This window comes from Salvia miltiorrhiza, chromosome 4 (assembly GCF_028751815.1).
Source record: "Salvia miltiorrhiza cultivar Shanhuang (shh) chromosome 4, IMPLAD_Smil_shh, whole genome shotgun sequence".
Classification (NCBI taxonomy): Eukaryota; Viridiplantae; Streptophyta; class Magnoliopsida; order Lamiales; family Lamiaceae; genus Salvia; species Salvia miltiorrhiza.
The window spans coordinates 53,934,312-53,949,954 of record NC_080390.1 but is presented as its reverse complement, the minus strand read 5'-3'; the positions used below and the strand labels follow the sequence as shown (position 1 = coordinate 53,949,954).

Genomic DNA, 15,643 nt, shown 5'->3' with positions numbered 1-15,643 from the left:
TCGTCGGGCATCTTGGGCTCTTCATATGTTGTCCCACTCCTTAGAGCAATGGCCTTGCAATGCTCCTTGGGATTCACGATTGTGTTGCTTGGGAATTGCCCTTGTTGGCGTTGATTGTTTATAGACTCGGCAATTTGTCCCACTTGTATCTCAAGCATTTTCAATTGCTTGGCTTGAGCCTCTAACTTCTCATCCGTTCTTGTCATGTGAGCTTGAGTCGTGGTCATGAACTTCATCAATATTTCTTCAAGGTTGAGCTTCTTCTCTTCCTTGATCATGCCATGGCTCACCGCAAATCCGGGCGGTGGTTGCAAGAAATTGTTTGGATTGCTATAGGAGAGGTTAGGGTGGCGGTTAGGTTGGAATCCTTGAGTGTATTGCCCTTGCCCTTGGTAGCCACCTTGTTGTTGGGGCCGGAAGTTCGCATAGCCTCGGTTGTTGTTGTTGTTGATGTAGTTCACATCCTCGAAGCTAGTTTGTTCTTCAACCACGGGCTCTACCCTTGACATTGATATAGCATCAATCTTGCTATTCATGGCGGTCAATTGAGCCGTCAAAAGAGCTATCGGATCCGAGCTTGTTGTAGCCGCCACCTTCTTCAAGATGATCCTCTCCGTTGGGAATTGATGGCAATTGGTGGCCAAGTTCTCTATGATGTGAGCGGCCTCCGCGTGGCTTTTCTCCAACAATGCTCCATTGGCCGATGCATTCATGTCTCTTTGCATCTCACCACTACACCCGGTGTAGAATACACAAATGATTGTGTTTTGATCTAAACCATGGTTAGGGCACTTCCTTAGCATCTCTTTGAATCTCTCCCAAGCTTCGTAGAAGGATTCTCCATCAAATTGGTGAAATTGGACTATGTCCTTCTTCATCTTCATGGTTCTACCCGGAGGGTAGAACTTGTTGAGAAACTTTTGAGCCATGTTCTCCCATGTAGTGATAGAACCACCCTCTAAAGATTGGTACCATGTCTTGGCCATGCCCCTTAGCGAAAAGGGGAAGAGTCGAAGTCGAATGGCATCCTCCGGGACTCCATTTATCTTGATGGTGCCGCATATCTCCAAGAAGTTTCCAAGATGTCCATTCGGGTCATCTTGGGAAAGACCGGCGAATTGGTTTTGTTGTACCATATTTATGAGGGCCGGCTTGAGCTCAAAATTGGTGGCGTTGATTCTCGGGGCATGCACTCCTCCTTGTTGGACAATGGGTTGGAACATATTGCTAATAGGTGGTGGTGGAGGTGCATTTCTTAGAGCTTCTTGCTCATTGATTTGCCCTTGCATGGCTTCTAATTGCATTTGAAGTTGACGGATTAAGTCGTGATTTTCCGCCATAGCTTCCTCCAACTCTCTATCTCTTCTTGTTCTTGCTTTGTTGTGTCGACAAAAAGCTTCAACCTCAAGGTTTATAGGTATAAGAGGTGCACCCTTAGATCTTGTGTTCATACACTACCTATCAACCAACAAGAACAAGAAGTCAAAACACAATCTTAAAATAGAAAACAAAAATTAAAGCAAGTAAAATGTCTAAAGTAGTTAAGCACAATGAAGCAAAATATCACAAGCAAAGAAACTAAACTAATCCCCGGCAACGGCGCCAAAAACTTGTTCGCTATTATTTTCACCACGCCGCAAGTATACGGGTAGTTGTAATATATGGAAGCAAGGTCGTATCCCACAAGGATTAGTAGTTCAATCTAGTGATTATCCTAAGTCATTATGCTATAGCTATTTAGACTAAACGATGGAGTGATTGGTTTGATTATCTACTAATTACTTAACAAATGCAAAGACAAATAAAACCAAATAAGCAAAGTGGATTAATATGATGATTAAGATGATTTAGGGACTAGGCATCGATGATTAAGCAAAAGACTTCAATTATAGCTCAATATTAATCTTGACAATCCTAATTATCTAGAGTGATCTCCCAACTAGTTCTAGCCCCCTCCCGGACGACTAGAGCGGTAGATTACGGGTCATAGTTGCCGTCCCCGGTCAACTTCTAACCTATAACTCCCAAAAGCACACAAAGATCGACATACTCTCACCCAACTCTCAACCTCCCGGTTATCGAATTGATATGTTTCAAACACCTTATCTATTGCAATTATCCTCTCCCGATTCAAAGTGCAAATTAGAAATGCATAGAATGTGGCCAACAATCCATACAAGAAATAAATCAAGGGTTTGAAAAGATAATGTGCAAATGAACAAACAAGATTTATATTGAGCATAAATAATCAATCCATTACAATAATCATCTAGCCTAATCCCCAAATCAAAGAGAAATTTAGCCTAACATGTTCAAACACAATAAATCAAAGTTAAAGTTGTACATAATGAAAGAGAGAGTAAGAAATGACAAATCCAATTTATGAGCTTCTTCTTCCTTCTCTTCTCTTCAATGGTCTTCAATGGTAGATGGGTGTGTTAAAGGAGGCTAGGGTTTAGTGTGTGGAGTGTTGGGGAAGATGAGTGATGGAGAAGAAGAATAATGAGAGAAAAAGGGGAAAAAATGGGGTTTAAGGGCTGAAAAACGCGACTCCGCTCTTTTCCCGCGGTCATGGCCCGCGCCCGTGGTGCTCAAACGTGGGCAAAACTCAGGGAACCCGCGGTCCCGCCCCGCGTCCGCGGGTGGTGACCGTGGGGGGGACCCGCGGTCCCAGCCCGCGGCCGCGGGTGGTGACCGCGGTACACCCCTGGATTTGAGCACCTAGCCCGCGGTCCCACCCCGCGGCCGCGGGTGGTGACCGCGGGCGATACCTTCCCCACGGACGCGTGACCGCGGCCGCGGCCTCTGTGCGCGGCTGACTTTGTCGGCCCCGTTCTCCCTCGTCCGAGCTCCGATTCGGGCGCCGTTCACGCTCATGGATTCCTCTCGAGACGTACTTCGATCCTATGCTCTCACAATTCTCCAATCAACTCTTGATTTGCCCTGAAAATACTCAAAAACTATACCAAGCAATCAAAACATAAATACTCAAAATTGGGATACAAACACATATATGCAATCTATTCATGGGGAAAAATGACAACAATTCGTGTGATATTGAGGTATGAAATCCATGTTTGTCACTTCTCTATTTCTTTCATCGTTGAGTCGGACGCCTCGGATACAGGGATTGGAGCGGTATTGATGCAAGGGGAACAACCCATTGCGTATTTCAGCAAGAAACTATGCTCCCGCCTGCAGGCCGCGTCGGTTTATACCAAGGAGTTACTCGCCATCGTAGAGTCGGTGCATAAGTGGCGCCAATACTTGCTTGGGCGGTTTTTCATCGTTAGGACCGACCAGCAGAGTATCAGGGAGCTTCTACAACAGACAATCCAAACTCCGGAACAGCAGAAGTTTGTTCGCAAGTTATTGGGGTTTCACTTTCGTGTGGAATACCGCTCGGGTGCTTCGAATTTGGCTGCTGACGCTCTCTCCCGACGTCCTGGGAAAGATCCTATGGAGGCCGATGAATCCCCTGTTCACGCGTACGCCATTCAGAGTTCGCCGATCTCCGAGGTACTAGAAATTCTTCGACAAGAGAACTCGACTTATGCTGACCTTCGGGAGCTTAACCGCCGATTCTTGTTGGGTGAATTGGGTTCAGTTTATTCACTCGCAGATGGGATTCTCCGATTTAAGCATCGACTATATGTTAGTCAATCCTCGCAGCTCATTCCCCGTCTCCTACACGAGGCTCATGCCACTCCCATGGCAGGACACGGAGGGGTAAAAAGGACCTTAGTCAGGCTGGCATCCTCCTTCTATTGGCCCCGAATGCACTCTGCTGTTAAGGATTTTGTTGCGGCATGCGTCACCTGCCAACAAACAAAGTACTCCACCCTTCCCCCGGCCGGGCTATTGCAACCACTCCCAATCCCGAGTGCAGTCTGGGAAGACGTCATGATGGATTTTATCACTGGACTTCCCCCTAGCAAAGGCTTCACAGTGATCTTGGTGGTGGTTGATCGATTGTCTAAATTTTCTCATTTTGGACCACTTCCTACAGGTTTCACAGCAGCTAAAACAGCCGCTCTCTTTCTGGATATAGTGGTTAAATTACACGGTTTCCCTGCTTCAATTATCTCTGACCGCGATCCGATATTTCTTAGTGCTTTTTGGCAGCAGTTGTTCAAGCTCAGCGGCACTACTCTCAAGCATAGCACGGCTTTCCATCCGCAAACAGATGGCCAGACGGAGGTTACTAATCGCACCGTCGAACAATATCTTCGCTCGTTCACATTAGCGCAGCCTAACAGTTGGGTGACACAGCTGGGATGGGCAGAGTACTCCCTCAACACCTCTTACTGTCACAGCATCCGCATGACGCCTTATGAGGCCCTCTTTGCTCGGCAACCGCAAATGATTCCCAAGTACACCGCCGGCTCATCCAAAATTCAGGCACTTGATGAATTACTCCAGCAGCGTGATACCCTCCTCAAGCAGTTGAAGGAAAATCTCCAGCAAGCTCAGTTTCGTATGAAACAACAAGCAAATCGCCATCGTCGCGATCTTGAATTCCAGGTTGGCGACAAGGTTCTGGTGCGTCTTCAACCCTATCGACAAGTTTCTGTTCGTGGCCGGCGACCCCCCAAGCTAGCTCAACGCTATTACGGACCATTCGTGATCACCGCTCGAGTGGGCAAAGTAGCGTATCGCTTGGCGTTACCCGATTCCAGTCGAATCCATCCGGTGTTTCATGTGTCCAAACTACGCCCGTTTGTAGGAAGCGACTGCCCACCGATTTGCACCCTCCCAGCTGATTCGGTGGACTCTCGACCGACGCATCATCCTCTAGCCATCTGTGGAACGCGTGATATCCTCACTTCAGCCAGTTTCGAGAAGCAGGTGCTCGTTCAATGGCAAGGGGAACCCCCTGAGAATGCTACGTGGGAAGCTGAGGCTGAGATTCTACGCCAGTTTCCCAACTTGAACCTTGTGGACAAGGTTCTTTGCGAAGGAAAAGGGAATGATACACCTACTGGACCTGATGGAGGTGGGCTTGAAAGGGCTGTGGAAGGGAGTGATGGTGGAGAAGCAAGCCCAAAACAAGAAGGCCCAACTGACAAAGGGAAGCCCACGCGCAAGAAGACGCTGCCAACACATTTCAAGGATTTTGTTATGAGTTAGAGATAGAGATCTGAATAGTTGGTCCCCCCCTAGTTCTCTCTCTTTTCTGTTATTGATACTTGCAGTAGCAACGGGCTTGTCGCCCCTTTTGGCTATATAGCAGGACTCTTGTATCAGAGTTAGAGTACATGAATGATAATTATCCTCTTTTCTCTCTGAATATCTCTCTCTGGAGTCAGGCACACTCGAAGCTGCCCCTTTTATCTGATTTGCTATCACTTTCTCTATTATCTTGCTGTATAGATTGTAGAGCTCATGGTTTAGTTCTGAAAAAAATATTTTTTCTATATCTAAAGCTTGACTACATTTTCATTATGATGCTCCTTCTCTGTTGACTACATTTTCTTTGTGTATTGTGCTGAGGAGATATTTTGTGCCTTCACCCTCAGGAGATTCAAAATTAATGACTGACCTGCTTCCTAGTAACTTGTATGTTTATGTTATTTTAATGTATTTATTTACCCGCCAAAAAAAGAGATGCAAATTTGGATATGTTCTGTTTGATAACTATTATGTTGATGATCATAAGGTAATGTTGTCTATGGAGTTCAAGAAGACATTAGTTGGAGTATCGTTGGTTTTTGTTTATCTTCTTCCTTTGGCCAAATTGGGAGCATGAGCTTATGCTATCTTTAATATTGCTTGCAGGTATTCTTTTATGGCATGTTTATTTGCAGGAGTTCTTATATTGAGAGAATGCTGCAAAGCATTCCCCACCAGATTGTGCCAAACCCCAACTCTCCATCTCTTCATAACACTCACCCACCTAAATTCTCGTCTCAAAACCCACAAACTCGACTCCCTGCGTTTCATCAACACTCCTTCCTCTCCTACCACCTCTCCCCAGAGCTCAATCTCTTCTCCTTCAAATGGCATCTCTTGCCTCTAAAATGTTTGAAGTCTCGTCCACATTGGATCAGTGCATTTCGAGGCTCTCTGCCTTCCTTCTTGTCTTCGCAATCACAATCCCCAACACCTGCTCAGGCAGACTCCTCCCCCTCTTCTGCCAAAGAAATCATTGCTCAGAGTCAGCTCTTCGAAGCCGTTGCTGAACTCCAGGAGATACTCGATCTTCAAGATGCTAAACAGAAGCTCACCCGCGACATCAGGTCCAGGGATGTTTCTCTTCTATGATCGTTTGAGCTACATCGTTGGATGAATCAGACGAAGAATTGTGCAACGGTTCCGCCATTTTTTGAAGAAAAAGAAGGAAATATTGAAAGATTGAAGGAGAAGAATTGTTGTTGTGTGAATGAAGGAGTTTAGGGGTATTTATAGATAGGAAAAAAAAATAAAAAAATCGGACAAAGCCATTGGAATGAAATTTGAATTTGAATTTTTTTTTTATTGTGGTACGTGTTGCGCATCGTGCTTACCCGTTCTATCGGGTAGCACTCGAGTAGGGGGGGGGGGTTGCATCGCCCTACTCGATCTCGCCCTTACTCGAGTCGGGGAGATCGAGTAGGGCGTTGTGGATGCTCGTGAAGTAAATCGAGTATCATATTTAAGATTAAAACGGCGTAGTATATAACGTACCATGATCGAGGAGAAACAAGGTTGATAGGCAAGAAGACATCTTTGATGAGAGACATGGGCGTGGAATCATCAATATCAACTTCCATTTCCAAAACTCCCAAAATTGTGAGTGATAACGCAGAGCTCTTCAAGTATTGAGCACTTGGGCTCATAGGCTCCAACACTTCTTCTTCATCCATCATAATATAATTCGCAACTCTCTTAGCTCTTTGCACTTTATATATTTACTCACACACACTAATATGGTATCTTATGTTTATGATATACATATATATATAGAGTAACGATTCACTGAGAGTGACTAACGTGGCGAGAAAATTAGAATGAATTTAGAACTTTAGATATTCTAATCCTATGACTAATATTAATTTATTCAAATTTATAGTATAAAAGTAAAATAACGAATAAGGCAGTATACATCCACGAATAAGCCAATATATATCTAAGAAAAAGCAGCTAATAATACATAGATAATTGTTCGACTCATTCAAACCAGGTCCAAATTTTGAAGGGGCAAAAATTTCAACATATTAATCAAATACATTATTCGTGCATTACAACCAACTTCTTTGTATATTTATATTGACTTAATCATTATTTTCATTTCTTACAAAAATAGGAAAATAGTCATTCTTACTGTAACTTATTTTGTGAGAAGTGAAATAAAAAACCTGACAACTAAAAACCTAACTTATTCTCACTGTATACATTCTCACTCGTTTTTTATTTCACTTTGTTCAATTATACTTTTCTAGTGAGATTACTATCTTTTGTGAGAAGTGAGATTAATGATGAAGAAGTTAGTATATAGAACTCCCTCCGTCAACCAATTTGTGTCCTAATGGAAGTGATAAATAACCCTTCCCTCTATGACATAAATTGGTGGACGAAGGGAGTACTGAATAAGACAGTATATTATTAAATAACGATATAAAAAAAGTAAAATTTTCGCTCATTCCAACCCAAATAGTGGAGTAGTATTCAACTCTTAGATAGTGCCATAGTGTTTGAGGTTGTTGGAAAATAATTAAGTTTTGGTGTAATAATTAAATGAAGAAGAAAAGGGTGTTGGGAGGGAATACACAAAATCTGCAAATAGATAGAGAGAGGGAAGAGAGAGAGAAGACCTAGGGATGAGGAAGATTTTGTGTAGGTCTTTGGGGAAAAAAAATGGATATAAATGCTTAGAAAGTGATTTTAAAACTAACCACTTTAAAATAGGAAAAATAAAAATTGTTCATTATGATAAAAAAAAAAATAGATGAAATTAAAAAAAAAAAGCAACCGAATTCTAAGAATTATTTTTCTATACATATTAGACAATAATGACGCCATTTTTACTCATCTTCTGATTTACAATACAACATATCCACTAATAAGCTATAAAACTCGATTAATACCACAAATTCCTCCAAATTATAGCTTTACAAATACTAGTAAAAAGCTGACACTGAAAATACTCCCTCCGTCCATGAAAGAACTTCCTAGGAGGGGAGGGAGTGACACGAGTTTTAAAAAAAATGTTGTTGAGTGTATTGAGACTGGAGAAAAAGTTGTTGAGGGTATTGAAAGTGGTGAAAATGTGTTATAATTAATATTGAGAGTTGTGAAAAAGTGGAAAGTAAGTAAATATAAGTGGTGGGGTATAGTCCAAAAATAGGTAGAAAGTTTTTTGTGGACGTCCCATAAAGGAAATATAGGAAGTTCTTTCGTGGACATAGTGAGTATTTTTTTTAATAAATGCACCGAGAAATACTTATTTTGCCACAAATTCCTTCAAACTACAGACTTTCACAAAAATAGGTAAAAGTCAAAAATTATTTTGCTTTTCCCTCTGCCTTTGGCTTCTTATAAGTGATAGCATGTACCAGAGCCCTCTCTCTCCATATCTCCATTTCGATCTCTCTCAAAATCTTGCTCTTCTTAGTCTACAGAAAGAAAAAGAAAATTCTCCCTCTATTCTTCTACAAGTCTTCCTTGTGCAGAGTCCATCCATGGCCTCTACACCTAAGTTCTGCAAGTGTTTGTTTGAGCTAAATCGCAATTTTGTAATTCCTTTCCCTTTCTCTTTCAATTCGTTATCTTTTTCAAATTTTTGTGGTTTGATAATGTTGTACAATGCATGTAGGGATTGCCTCAAGCTTTCATGGAAAAGTACAACGAAATCTTGCCGGAAGAAGTCGAGCTAAGAATCAGCGGTGGCGCTACATGGAAGGTATGGGTGGAGAAACTCGAAGAAGGCGGCGGTTACTTGTTCACGAGAGGATGGGCCAAATTCTGTCGAGACATGGGGCTTCAAATCTCCGACACGCTTGTCTTTTCCTACTCGGGAAACTCTGCATTCGACGTGTCCGTGTTTTTGTCCACGGGCTTGGAGAAGGAGTTGGACATTGGCGCGAGCGCGACAAAGGGCGGCGAGCAGACCGATTCCGGAGCTACGGGGAATCCACGCTTCCCATTTGTGTTGAAACCAAGTAACTATAGTAAAATGGTAAGGATCCTCCACTCTCCTATTCAAGACTATTTTTATATCAGTATAGATTGTGTTTGATTAAAAGGTGTTAAAATATAAAATAAAATTGTAGTGTTAGCTGAAGTTATTCATTTTATTAGTTAGTCTTTTACGCCTTTTATGGGTGTATATAGAGTTTAAAATTATTTAAGGCCATAATCTTAGGGCGATTTGCAAAAATAGGCCACTATTTTTCGGACTTGCAAAAATAGGCTAATTATTTTAGTTTTTGGTATTTTTAGGCCACATATGTACCCAATCAGGCTATTTTGGGCCACATTTTGACCCCAAAAAGAATTGAGCTCAAATGTGGCCTAAAAATGCAAAAAACTAAAATAATTGGCCTATTTTTGCAAGTCCGTAAAATAGTGGCCTATTTTTGCAAATCGCCATAAGATAATGGCCTGAAATAATTTTAAACTCGTGTATATGTGGGTGTTTTTTGAGCTCAATTCAACATTCAATATTTTCAAGAAAAGGCATTGTTTCTTTTCAGCGTCTTCCAACGGATTTTGTGAAGGCGCATGGTTTGAGTGGGGGAATGAAACTATGGTTGGAGTACTATCCCGGCGGCGGGAAGTATGAGGAAGCCCGGTTGGTCTTGGCGAAGGAGCGGCCTCCACGGGTTATGGTCAATGGAGGCTGGGTTTCATTCTGCAAAACCAACAACCTTACTCCCGGCAAAACTTAATCTTTTCAGTTCCTTCACCCCAACGTCATTAGGGTACGTCTAGGGCCATGAATCATCAACGTTGGTATTTGGTAGGCTAAGTTGCTACCTAATAGAATTTGACAGATGTAATGTACGTATATTCTCATTTTATTTGGTAGGCTAAGCTGCTAAACTGCTAAAAGAAAACAGAGTGATATATAGAACATAGTATTGGTTCACTCTGTTTAGATTTTAGGTGAGTACTTACAATTACTCCCTCCGTCCCGGCCAAGACGCTACATTTGCTTCTTGGCACGGGATTTAAGGAGTTGTAGATTAATGTTTTAAGTGTGTAATAATAAAATGATAAAGTATGAGAGAGAAAGTAATAAAGTGATAAAGTAAGAAAAAGAAGGTAATAAAGTGATAAAGTAGGAGAGAGAATGTAATAAAGAAATACTTAATTAGTGTTAATTAAGTGTTTACAATTCCTTATTTTTGCCAAATATAGAAATGTAGCATCTTCGTTGGGACGGCCCAAAAAGGAATATGTAGCATCTTGGGCGGGACGGAGGGAGTATATTTTAAGAAAACCCTTCTTCTGTTGGCTTTGACTTGATCTTCCCATATTAAAAGTTTCTGCTTATTTCAACTGTAATTTTCAATCACTTATCTGGTTTTATCTAATTTTGAAAGAAACTAATTTGATAACGAAACAAATGATCATTTCATGGTGGCCTTCTATATCATATTATCAGAATTGTTTGTTTAACTGCTGCATAGCTATGATATGATCACTACAAGAAAATGCGGCTCTAACGATCGAAATTTCGGTCGTTAAAACCCAAAAATCGATCGTTAATATTTTTAACGACCGATTTAACGACCGTTTTTTCGGTCGTTAAATTTAACGACCGAAATTTCGGTTGTTAAAAAGAGAAAAAAACTATAAATAAAAAATTTATTATTATTTTTTTTAAATAACGGCCGAAATTTTATTTTTAACGACCGAATTTTCGGTCGTTAAAAATTAATAAAAAAAATATTTTTTTTTCGAAAAAAATAATTTTTTTTTATATATCTTTGTATCCCACAAGTATTTTTAGTGTATTTCCAATGTATTTTGACCTTAATTGCATACCATTTGACGAACTTCCCAGTAGGTCACTCATCTTACTTGTGCTCTAAGTCAAACACGCTTAACCTTGAAGTTCCTTTCGAGTAGTCACTAGTACAGAACACTTGTATTATTGATATATATAGTACCTATTAATTCATTTAAACTCTAATTCAATATAAAATATCATTAATCATTTATAACCTTATAATATGTCGAGATAATAACTAAGATTTGTGGTGCCGGCGAAACATTGAAGGTAAATATACGATCAAATTTAAAATAATAAAAAATTAATATTATCGTAATTAAAAAAAGAAAAGAAAATTTGAGTATGAAAAATAACAATTAAATATACAACAAAATCAATATTAAATCAAATAATCAATATTAATAAAATTAATATTTGAAAAATAATTTTATTATTTTAAAATAATAAAATTATTAATATTTTGAAAATAATGAATCTAATAATTTAGAAAATCTAATAAGTCTAATAATTTATTATAATATAAATCTAATAAATCTAATAATTTATTATTATTTGCAAATAATATCACATTTTTATTAATAATCGATATTATCTATTTTTTAGAATAATATTATGAAAATAACAATCATTTTTAAAATATTCTCTATAATTTAAAAATAATAACTCAATAGAAAATTAATAAAAAAATAATTAAATATTTATATATATAATCAAAAAATAAAAATAAATAAAAATAATGACAAAATTTTAAATTTTAAAAATTTAAAAATTAATATTAACGACCGATTATTCGGTCGCTAATAAATAAAATAAATAAATTAATATAAATAAAAAATAAATAAAATTAATTTTAACGACCGAAAAATTCGGTCTTTAAAAAAAATAATTAAAATTTTTTTTTTATTTAAAAAATATTAAAAAAATTAAAAAAAAATGAAAAATTAATATTAACGACCGAATAATTCGGTCGTTAAAAAAATTTAATTTTTTTTGAAAAAAAAATATATTTTTTTAAAAAATAATTAATTTAATAAAAAAATATATATATATTTAAACTTTAAAAAATAATTAAAATATAAAAAAATAATTTTTACGACCGAAAATTCGGTCGTTAAGAAAAAAAATAAAATATTAAAATATTAAAAAAATAATTAGCGACCGAATTTTCAGTCGTTAAAAAATAAAAAAAATCGATCGTGAAACGGTCGTAAATCGGTCGTTAAGGCCGCAAAATTAACGGCCCTTAATTTCGGTCGTTAATTGCGTGTTTTCTTGTAGTGGATACTGCATAGCTATAACAGTTGTTCTATAACACAATTTCATACGCAGTCACATATTCTCCTATTTTTTTTTTCTTTTTTTCCTCGGTTGCGTTTGGAAATTTACCTTAAGCTATCCACCTTCTTTTTAAGTAAACAGTGTTTACGGTAAATCTTCGGCTAATTAGTTGAATCTATTTTATGTTATTTTGACCTGAATTTGTTTCCCTACTGAATTATTGGTTTTCGAAATTTGGTGATACTGCTTTCGAAATTGGTTTCTGATCAATAATTCAATTAGCTAGATTCTTAAGTCAACAAACTATTTGGTTTTAATTTATAAAAAAAATAGATTACGTCATCTTAGTTTAGTTAAGGGAATTGTTTTGCTAAGAGGTTGGTTTCATTGGCTTTTAGTAATTAAATCTAACAGTCATAATTTCACTTTAGAATTAACTTCTATAAATTAATCCGGATCCAAGACCAAAAGGTTTCGCACTGTTAAAAATATATATGGTCCCAACTTTTGGAGTTCAAATTAAAGTTATTAGCCTTAAATATAGTATAATATTCCATTTAAATCATATATATATATATATATATATATATATATATATATATATAATGTTCCACATTCTTCCTTGGCACTTCTCTTGTACCAAAACTACAAAAGTCCAAGCTTTTTGCAACACTCAATAGCTCCATCATACATTTCTTCGAGCCCATAATTATACTTGAACCCTGTTTCCAGAAGCTTCTTGGACGAAATCTGATATCTTCTCCCCCCTCCAATCTCTCCCAAAGAACTGCAAAAACGCATATATAATCACATATTTTCTCTATGTCTCAATTATAACGTTCTAAAAAAAAATGAAATACACAAATTAAGAAAATATAGACACTACAAAAAAAAGTTTTTATTATTGACATAAAGTTTGATAGCTAATATTCGTGTCGTAAAAATTAGTGACGTTTGAAAATGTAACTATTAGTGATTAGCTACATCATCAAATGTCACTAATTTTTAAGGCACATAATAGCTACCAAGTCTCATGTCAGTGGTATAAATTTTTTTGTAATGAAATAAAATAAATAAAGATAAAGTAAATGAATAGATAAATAGAGTGAATAATAGAAAAGTAAACGAAGATAAAGTAAATGAGAATAGAGATAAGACAAAAGTAGATAAAGTAATTTATTTACAAAAATAGCATGTATTCATCTCTATTGTTTAGTTTACAGCCCGAGTCAAATTTTTCGATCAAATTAGATTGATCATCCGATTGAGTTTTATACATCCAGACACATGACGAGTTGAGCTATGTATATATGATAATCCGACTTAATTTTGGCTATTTGAATTCGATATATTTGTATTTCTAATCGGAAGAGTGACTGAGAATTTTGATTCGAACGATAAATTGAACACTAGTTTTATAATAATCATAAATTCGAACTAAAAAATCACCGTGCGAATCAAAATTCGGAGTATTTATTTTACTTACCAGTTCGCTGGAGGCGGTATTTGATAGTGTGGGTATCTGTTACAAAGCAGTTGATACAATTCCCCAACGGTAGTTTCTACAGCTGAACAAATGTATCTCCCTTTCGCATCAGCACACTCCATGAGGAAAACGTGCGCACTCGCCACGTCATCCACGTGCACCACATCACTCCAACCTGCTACATACTTGTACGGATCCACGTCATCACCTGCAATTGGATCAAAATTTGCATAACGTTTGGTACAAAAATCACGTGATTTGCAAATTCGAAACCCTAATTAAATTAATTAATCACCGAAGAACATGGACATGAGCGCGTAGACGGAGGCGGGGCAGCGGCGGCCGACGAAGGGGCCGTGTATGAAGGTCGGGAGCAGGGTGACGAGCGGCAGCCCGTGCCTCTCCGCGAATTCCAAGGCGGCTTTCTCCGTCAGAGTCTTGGCGGCCGCGTAGGAGGCCACGGCGGGTGGCGATGATCTGCGCGCGAGGTCGAGATCGGACCAGGAGTCCTCGTCGACGACGGCGGTGGCGTTGCCGGCGAAGATGGCGGCGGCGGCGGATGAGGTGTAGACGACTCGTTTGACTGTTTTGGCGTCGAGGCAAGCCTGCAGAATGGCTAGTGTGGAAGTAGTGGAGGTTTCATCGTCGCGGTTGGTTGTATCGTTGTGCATTTGATGAGCGACGAGAAATACTCCGACGCAGCCTTCGATGGCTGCTCGGAAACTGTGTGGTTGATTGAGATCGGCTTCGAAAATTTTAAGACTTTCTTGTGCGCCTGGTAGATCTGTGAGAAACCCTACTTCTGTTGCATGGATTTAATAGTTATGAAGATAACCATATTTTATACCCCCTCGTTCCCATAAAAATACGCGTAGTTTTTCTGTTTCGTTCATCCCATAAAAATATGCATATATAGTAATAATTCTCTCATTAAACATCACAATCAATGTGAGACCATTTCTTCACTCATACTACACTTTACATGATTGCTTAAAACTCGTGTTGTCCCAAACTATGCATGTTTTTATGAGACGGAATGAGTATTTTAAAGATAAAAACTAGCTGCTTTAAAAAAAAAATTATTACCTAGGATTCACTTATCTAATTAGGGTGCAATAATTATTTAAAATTTTATTTGTATTTATTAGGTAAAAATGATATTTACGTTAATTATATCATAAGGCATGGGAGTCCTACAACTTTTGAGTAATAGTAATAGTGGGACTGGGATCGAGATGAGGCATAATATATGAATGCAACTAGGAGTAATAATCATTTTTGATAATAAAAGTGCTTTGTTTTACTAGTTGAATATAAACATGCTCCTCCGTTCACAAAAAAAAAAAAATAGTTCTGGAAGGAGTTAGACGATACAAATTTTAGTTTTAATAAAAATAATTGAGTGTATTGTGAGTGGATAAACGGATCCCACTTAAAAAGTAATGCTAATAATGATAATTAAATGTACTGTGAGGGGAGAAAGTGGCTCACCATGTGATAGAGAATTTCCAAAAATGAAAATGACCTAATTTTTTTTACACACATTTCAAAATTACAAAAATTGATTATTTTTTGTGGACAAAGAGAATATTATATATCCATAACGTATTAGCCTAGTTTAAGATACATTAAAATACATTTTCTTGATTATCCTTGTGGCTTAAAAATTAGTTTTGGAACTCAAAATCAGTTCTCATTTCTCACTCAAATCAATATTATATACGCAAGCAATTGAAAAACTATTTATTTAATTAAACTATGGGGGAAAATATGAAAGTTGATAAAAAATACAGACCTGTATTAGATTTAGATCTAACAGTTGTGTTGACAGAATAACCATGCTGAAGAAGTCTCATAACCAACCAAGATCCAACATACCCATTTCCACCACTTACACACACTTTCCCTTTCTCTATATTTTTGTTTTCCATCTCACCACA

The 15,643-nt window shown here is 37.9% G+C and overlaps 2 protein-coding genes and 1 non-coding gene across 3 annotated transcripts; 2 read left to right on the top strand and 1 right to left on the bottom strand.

The window, feature by feature from the left end:
* Positions 1-774: 774 nt before the first annotated feature.
* Positions 775-881, top strand: LOC131023988 (small nucleolar RNA R71). Its single transcript, XR_009101586.1, has one exon. It is a non-coding gene; the product is annotated as a small nucleolar RNA R71 (small nucleolar RNA).
* A 7,779-nt stretch (positions 882-8,660) lies between these two features.
* On the top strand, positions 8,661-9,869 carry LOC131023624 (putative B3 domain-containing protein REM15). The gene is made up of 3 exons (XM_057953166.1): positions 8,661-8,714; positions 8,795-9,157; positions 9,675-9,869. Exons 1-3 carry the CDS (start codon positions 8,661-8,663, stop codon positions 9,867-9,869), a joined length of 612 nt encoding a protein of 203 aa, XP_057809149.1.
* A 2,910-nt stretch (positions 9,870-12,779) lies between these two features.
* On the bottom strand, positions 12,780-15,643 carry LOC131020695 (protein BRI1-5 ENHANCED 1-like). Its single transcript, XM_057949683.1, has 4 exons — positions 15,499-15,643; positions 13,999-14,505; positions 13,704-13,911; positions 12,780-13,004 (listed from the first exon to the last, which is right to left on the bottom strand). The coding sequence occupies exons 1-4, from the start codon at positions 15,632-15,634 to the stop codon at positions 12,863-12,865; spliced, it is 993 nt and encodes a 330-aa protein (XP_057805666.1). The 5' UTR covers positions 15,635-15,643; the 3' UTR covers positions 12,780-12,862.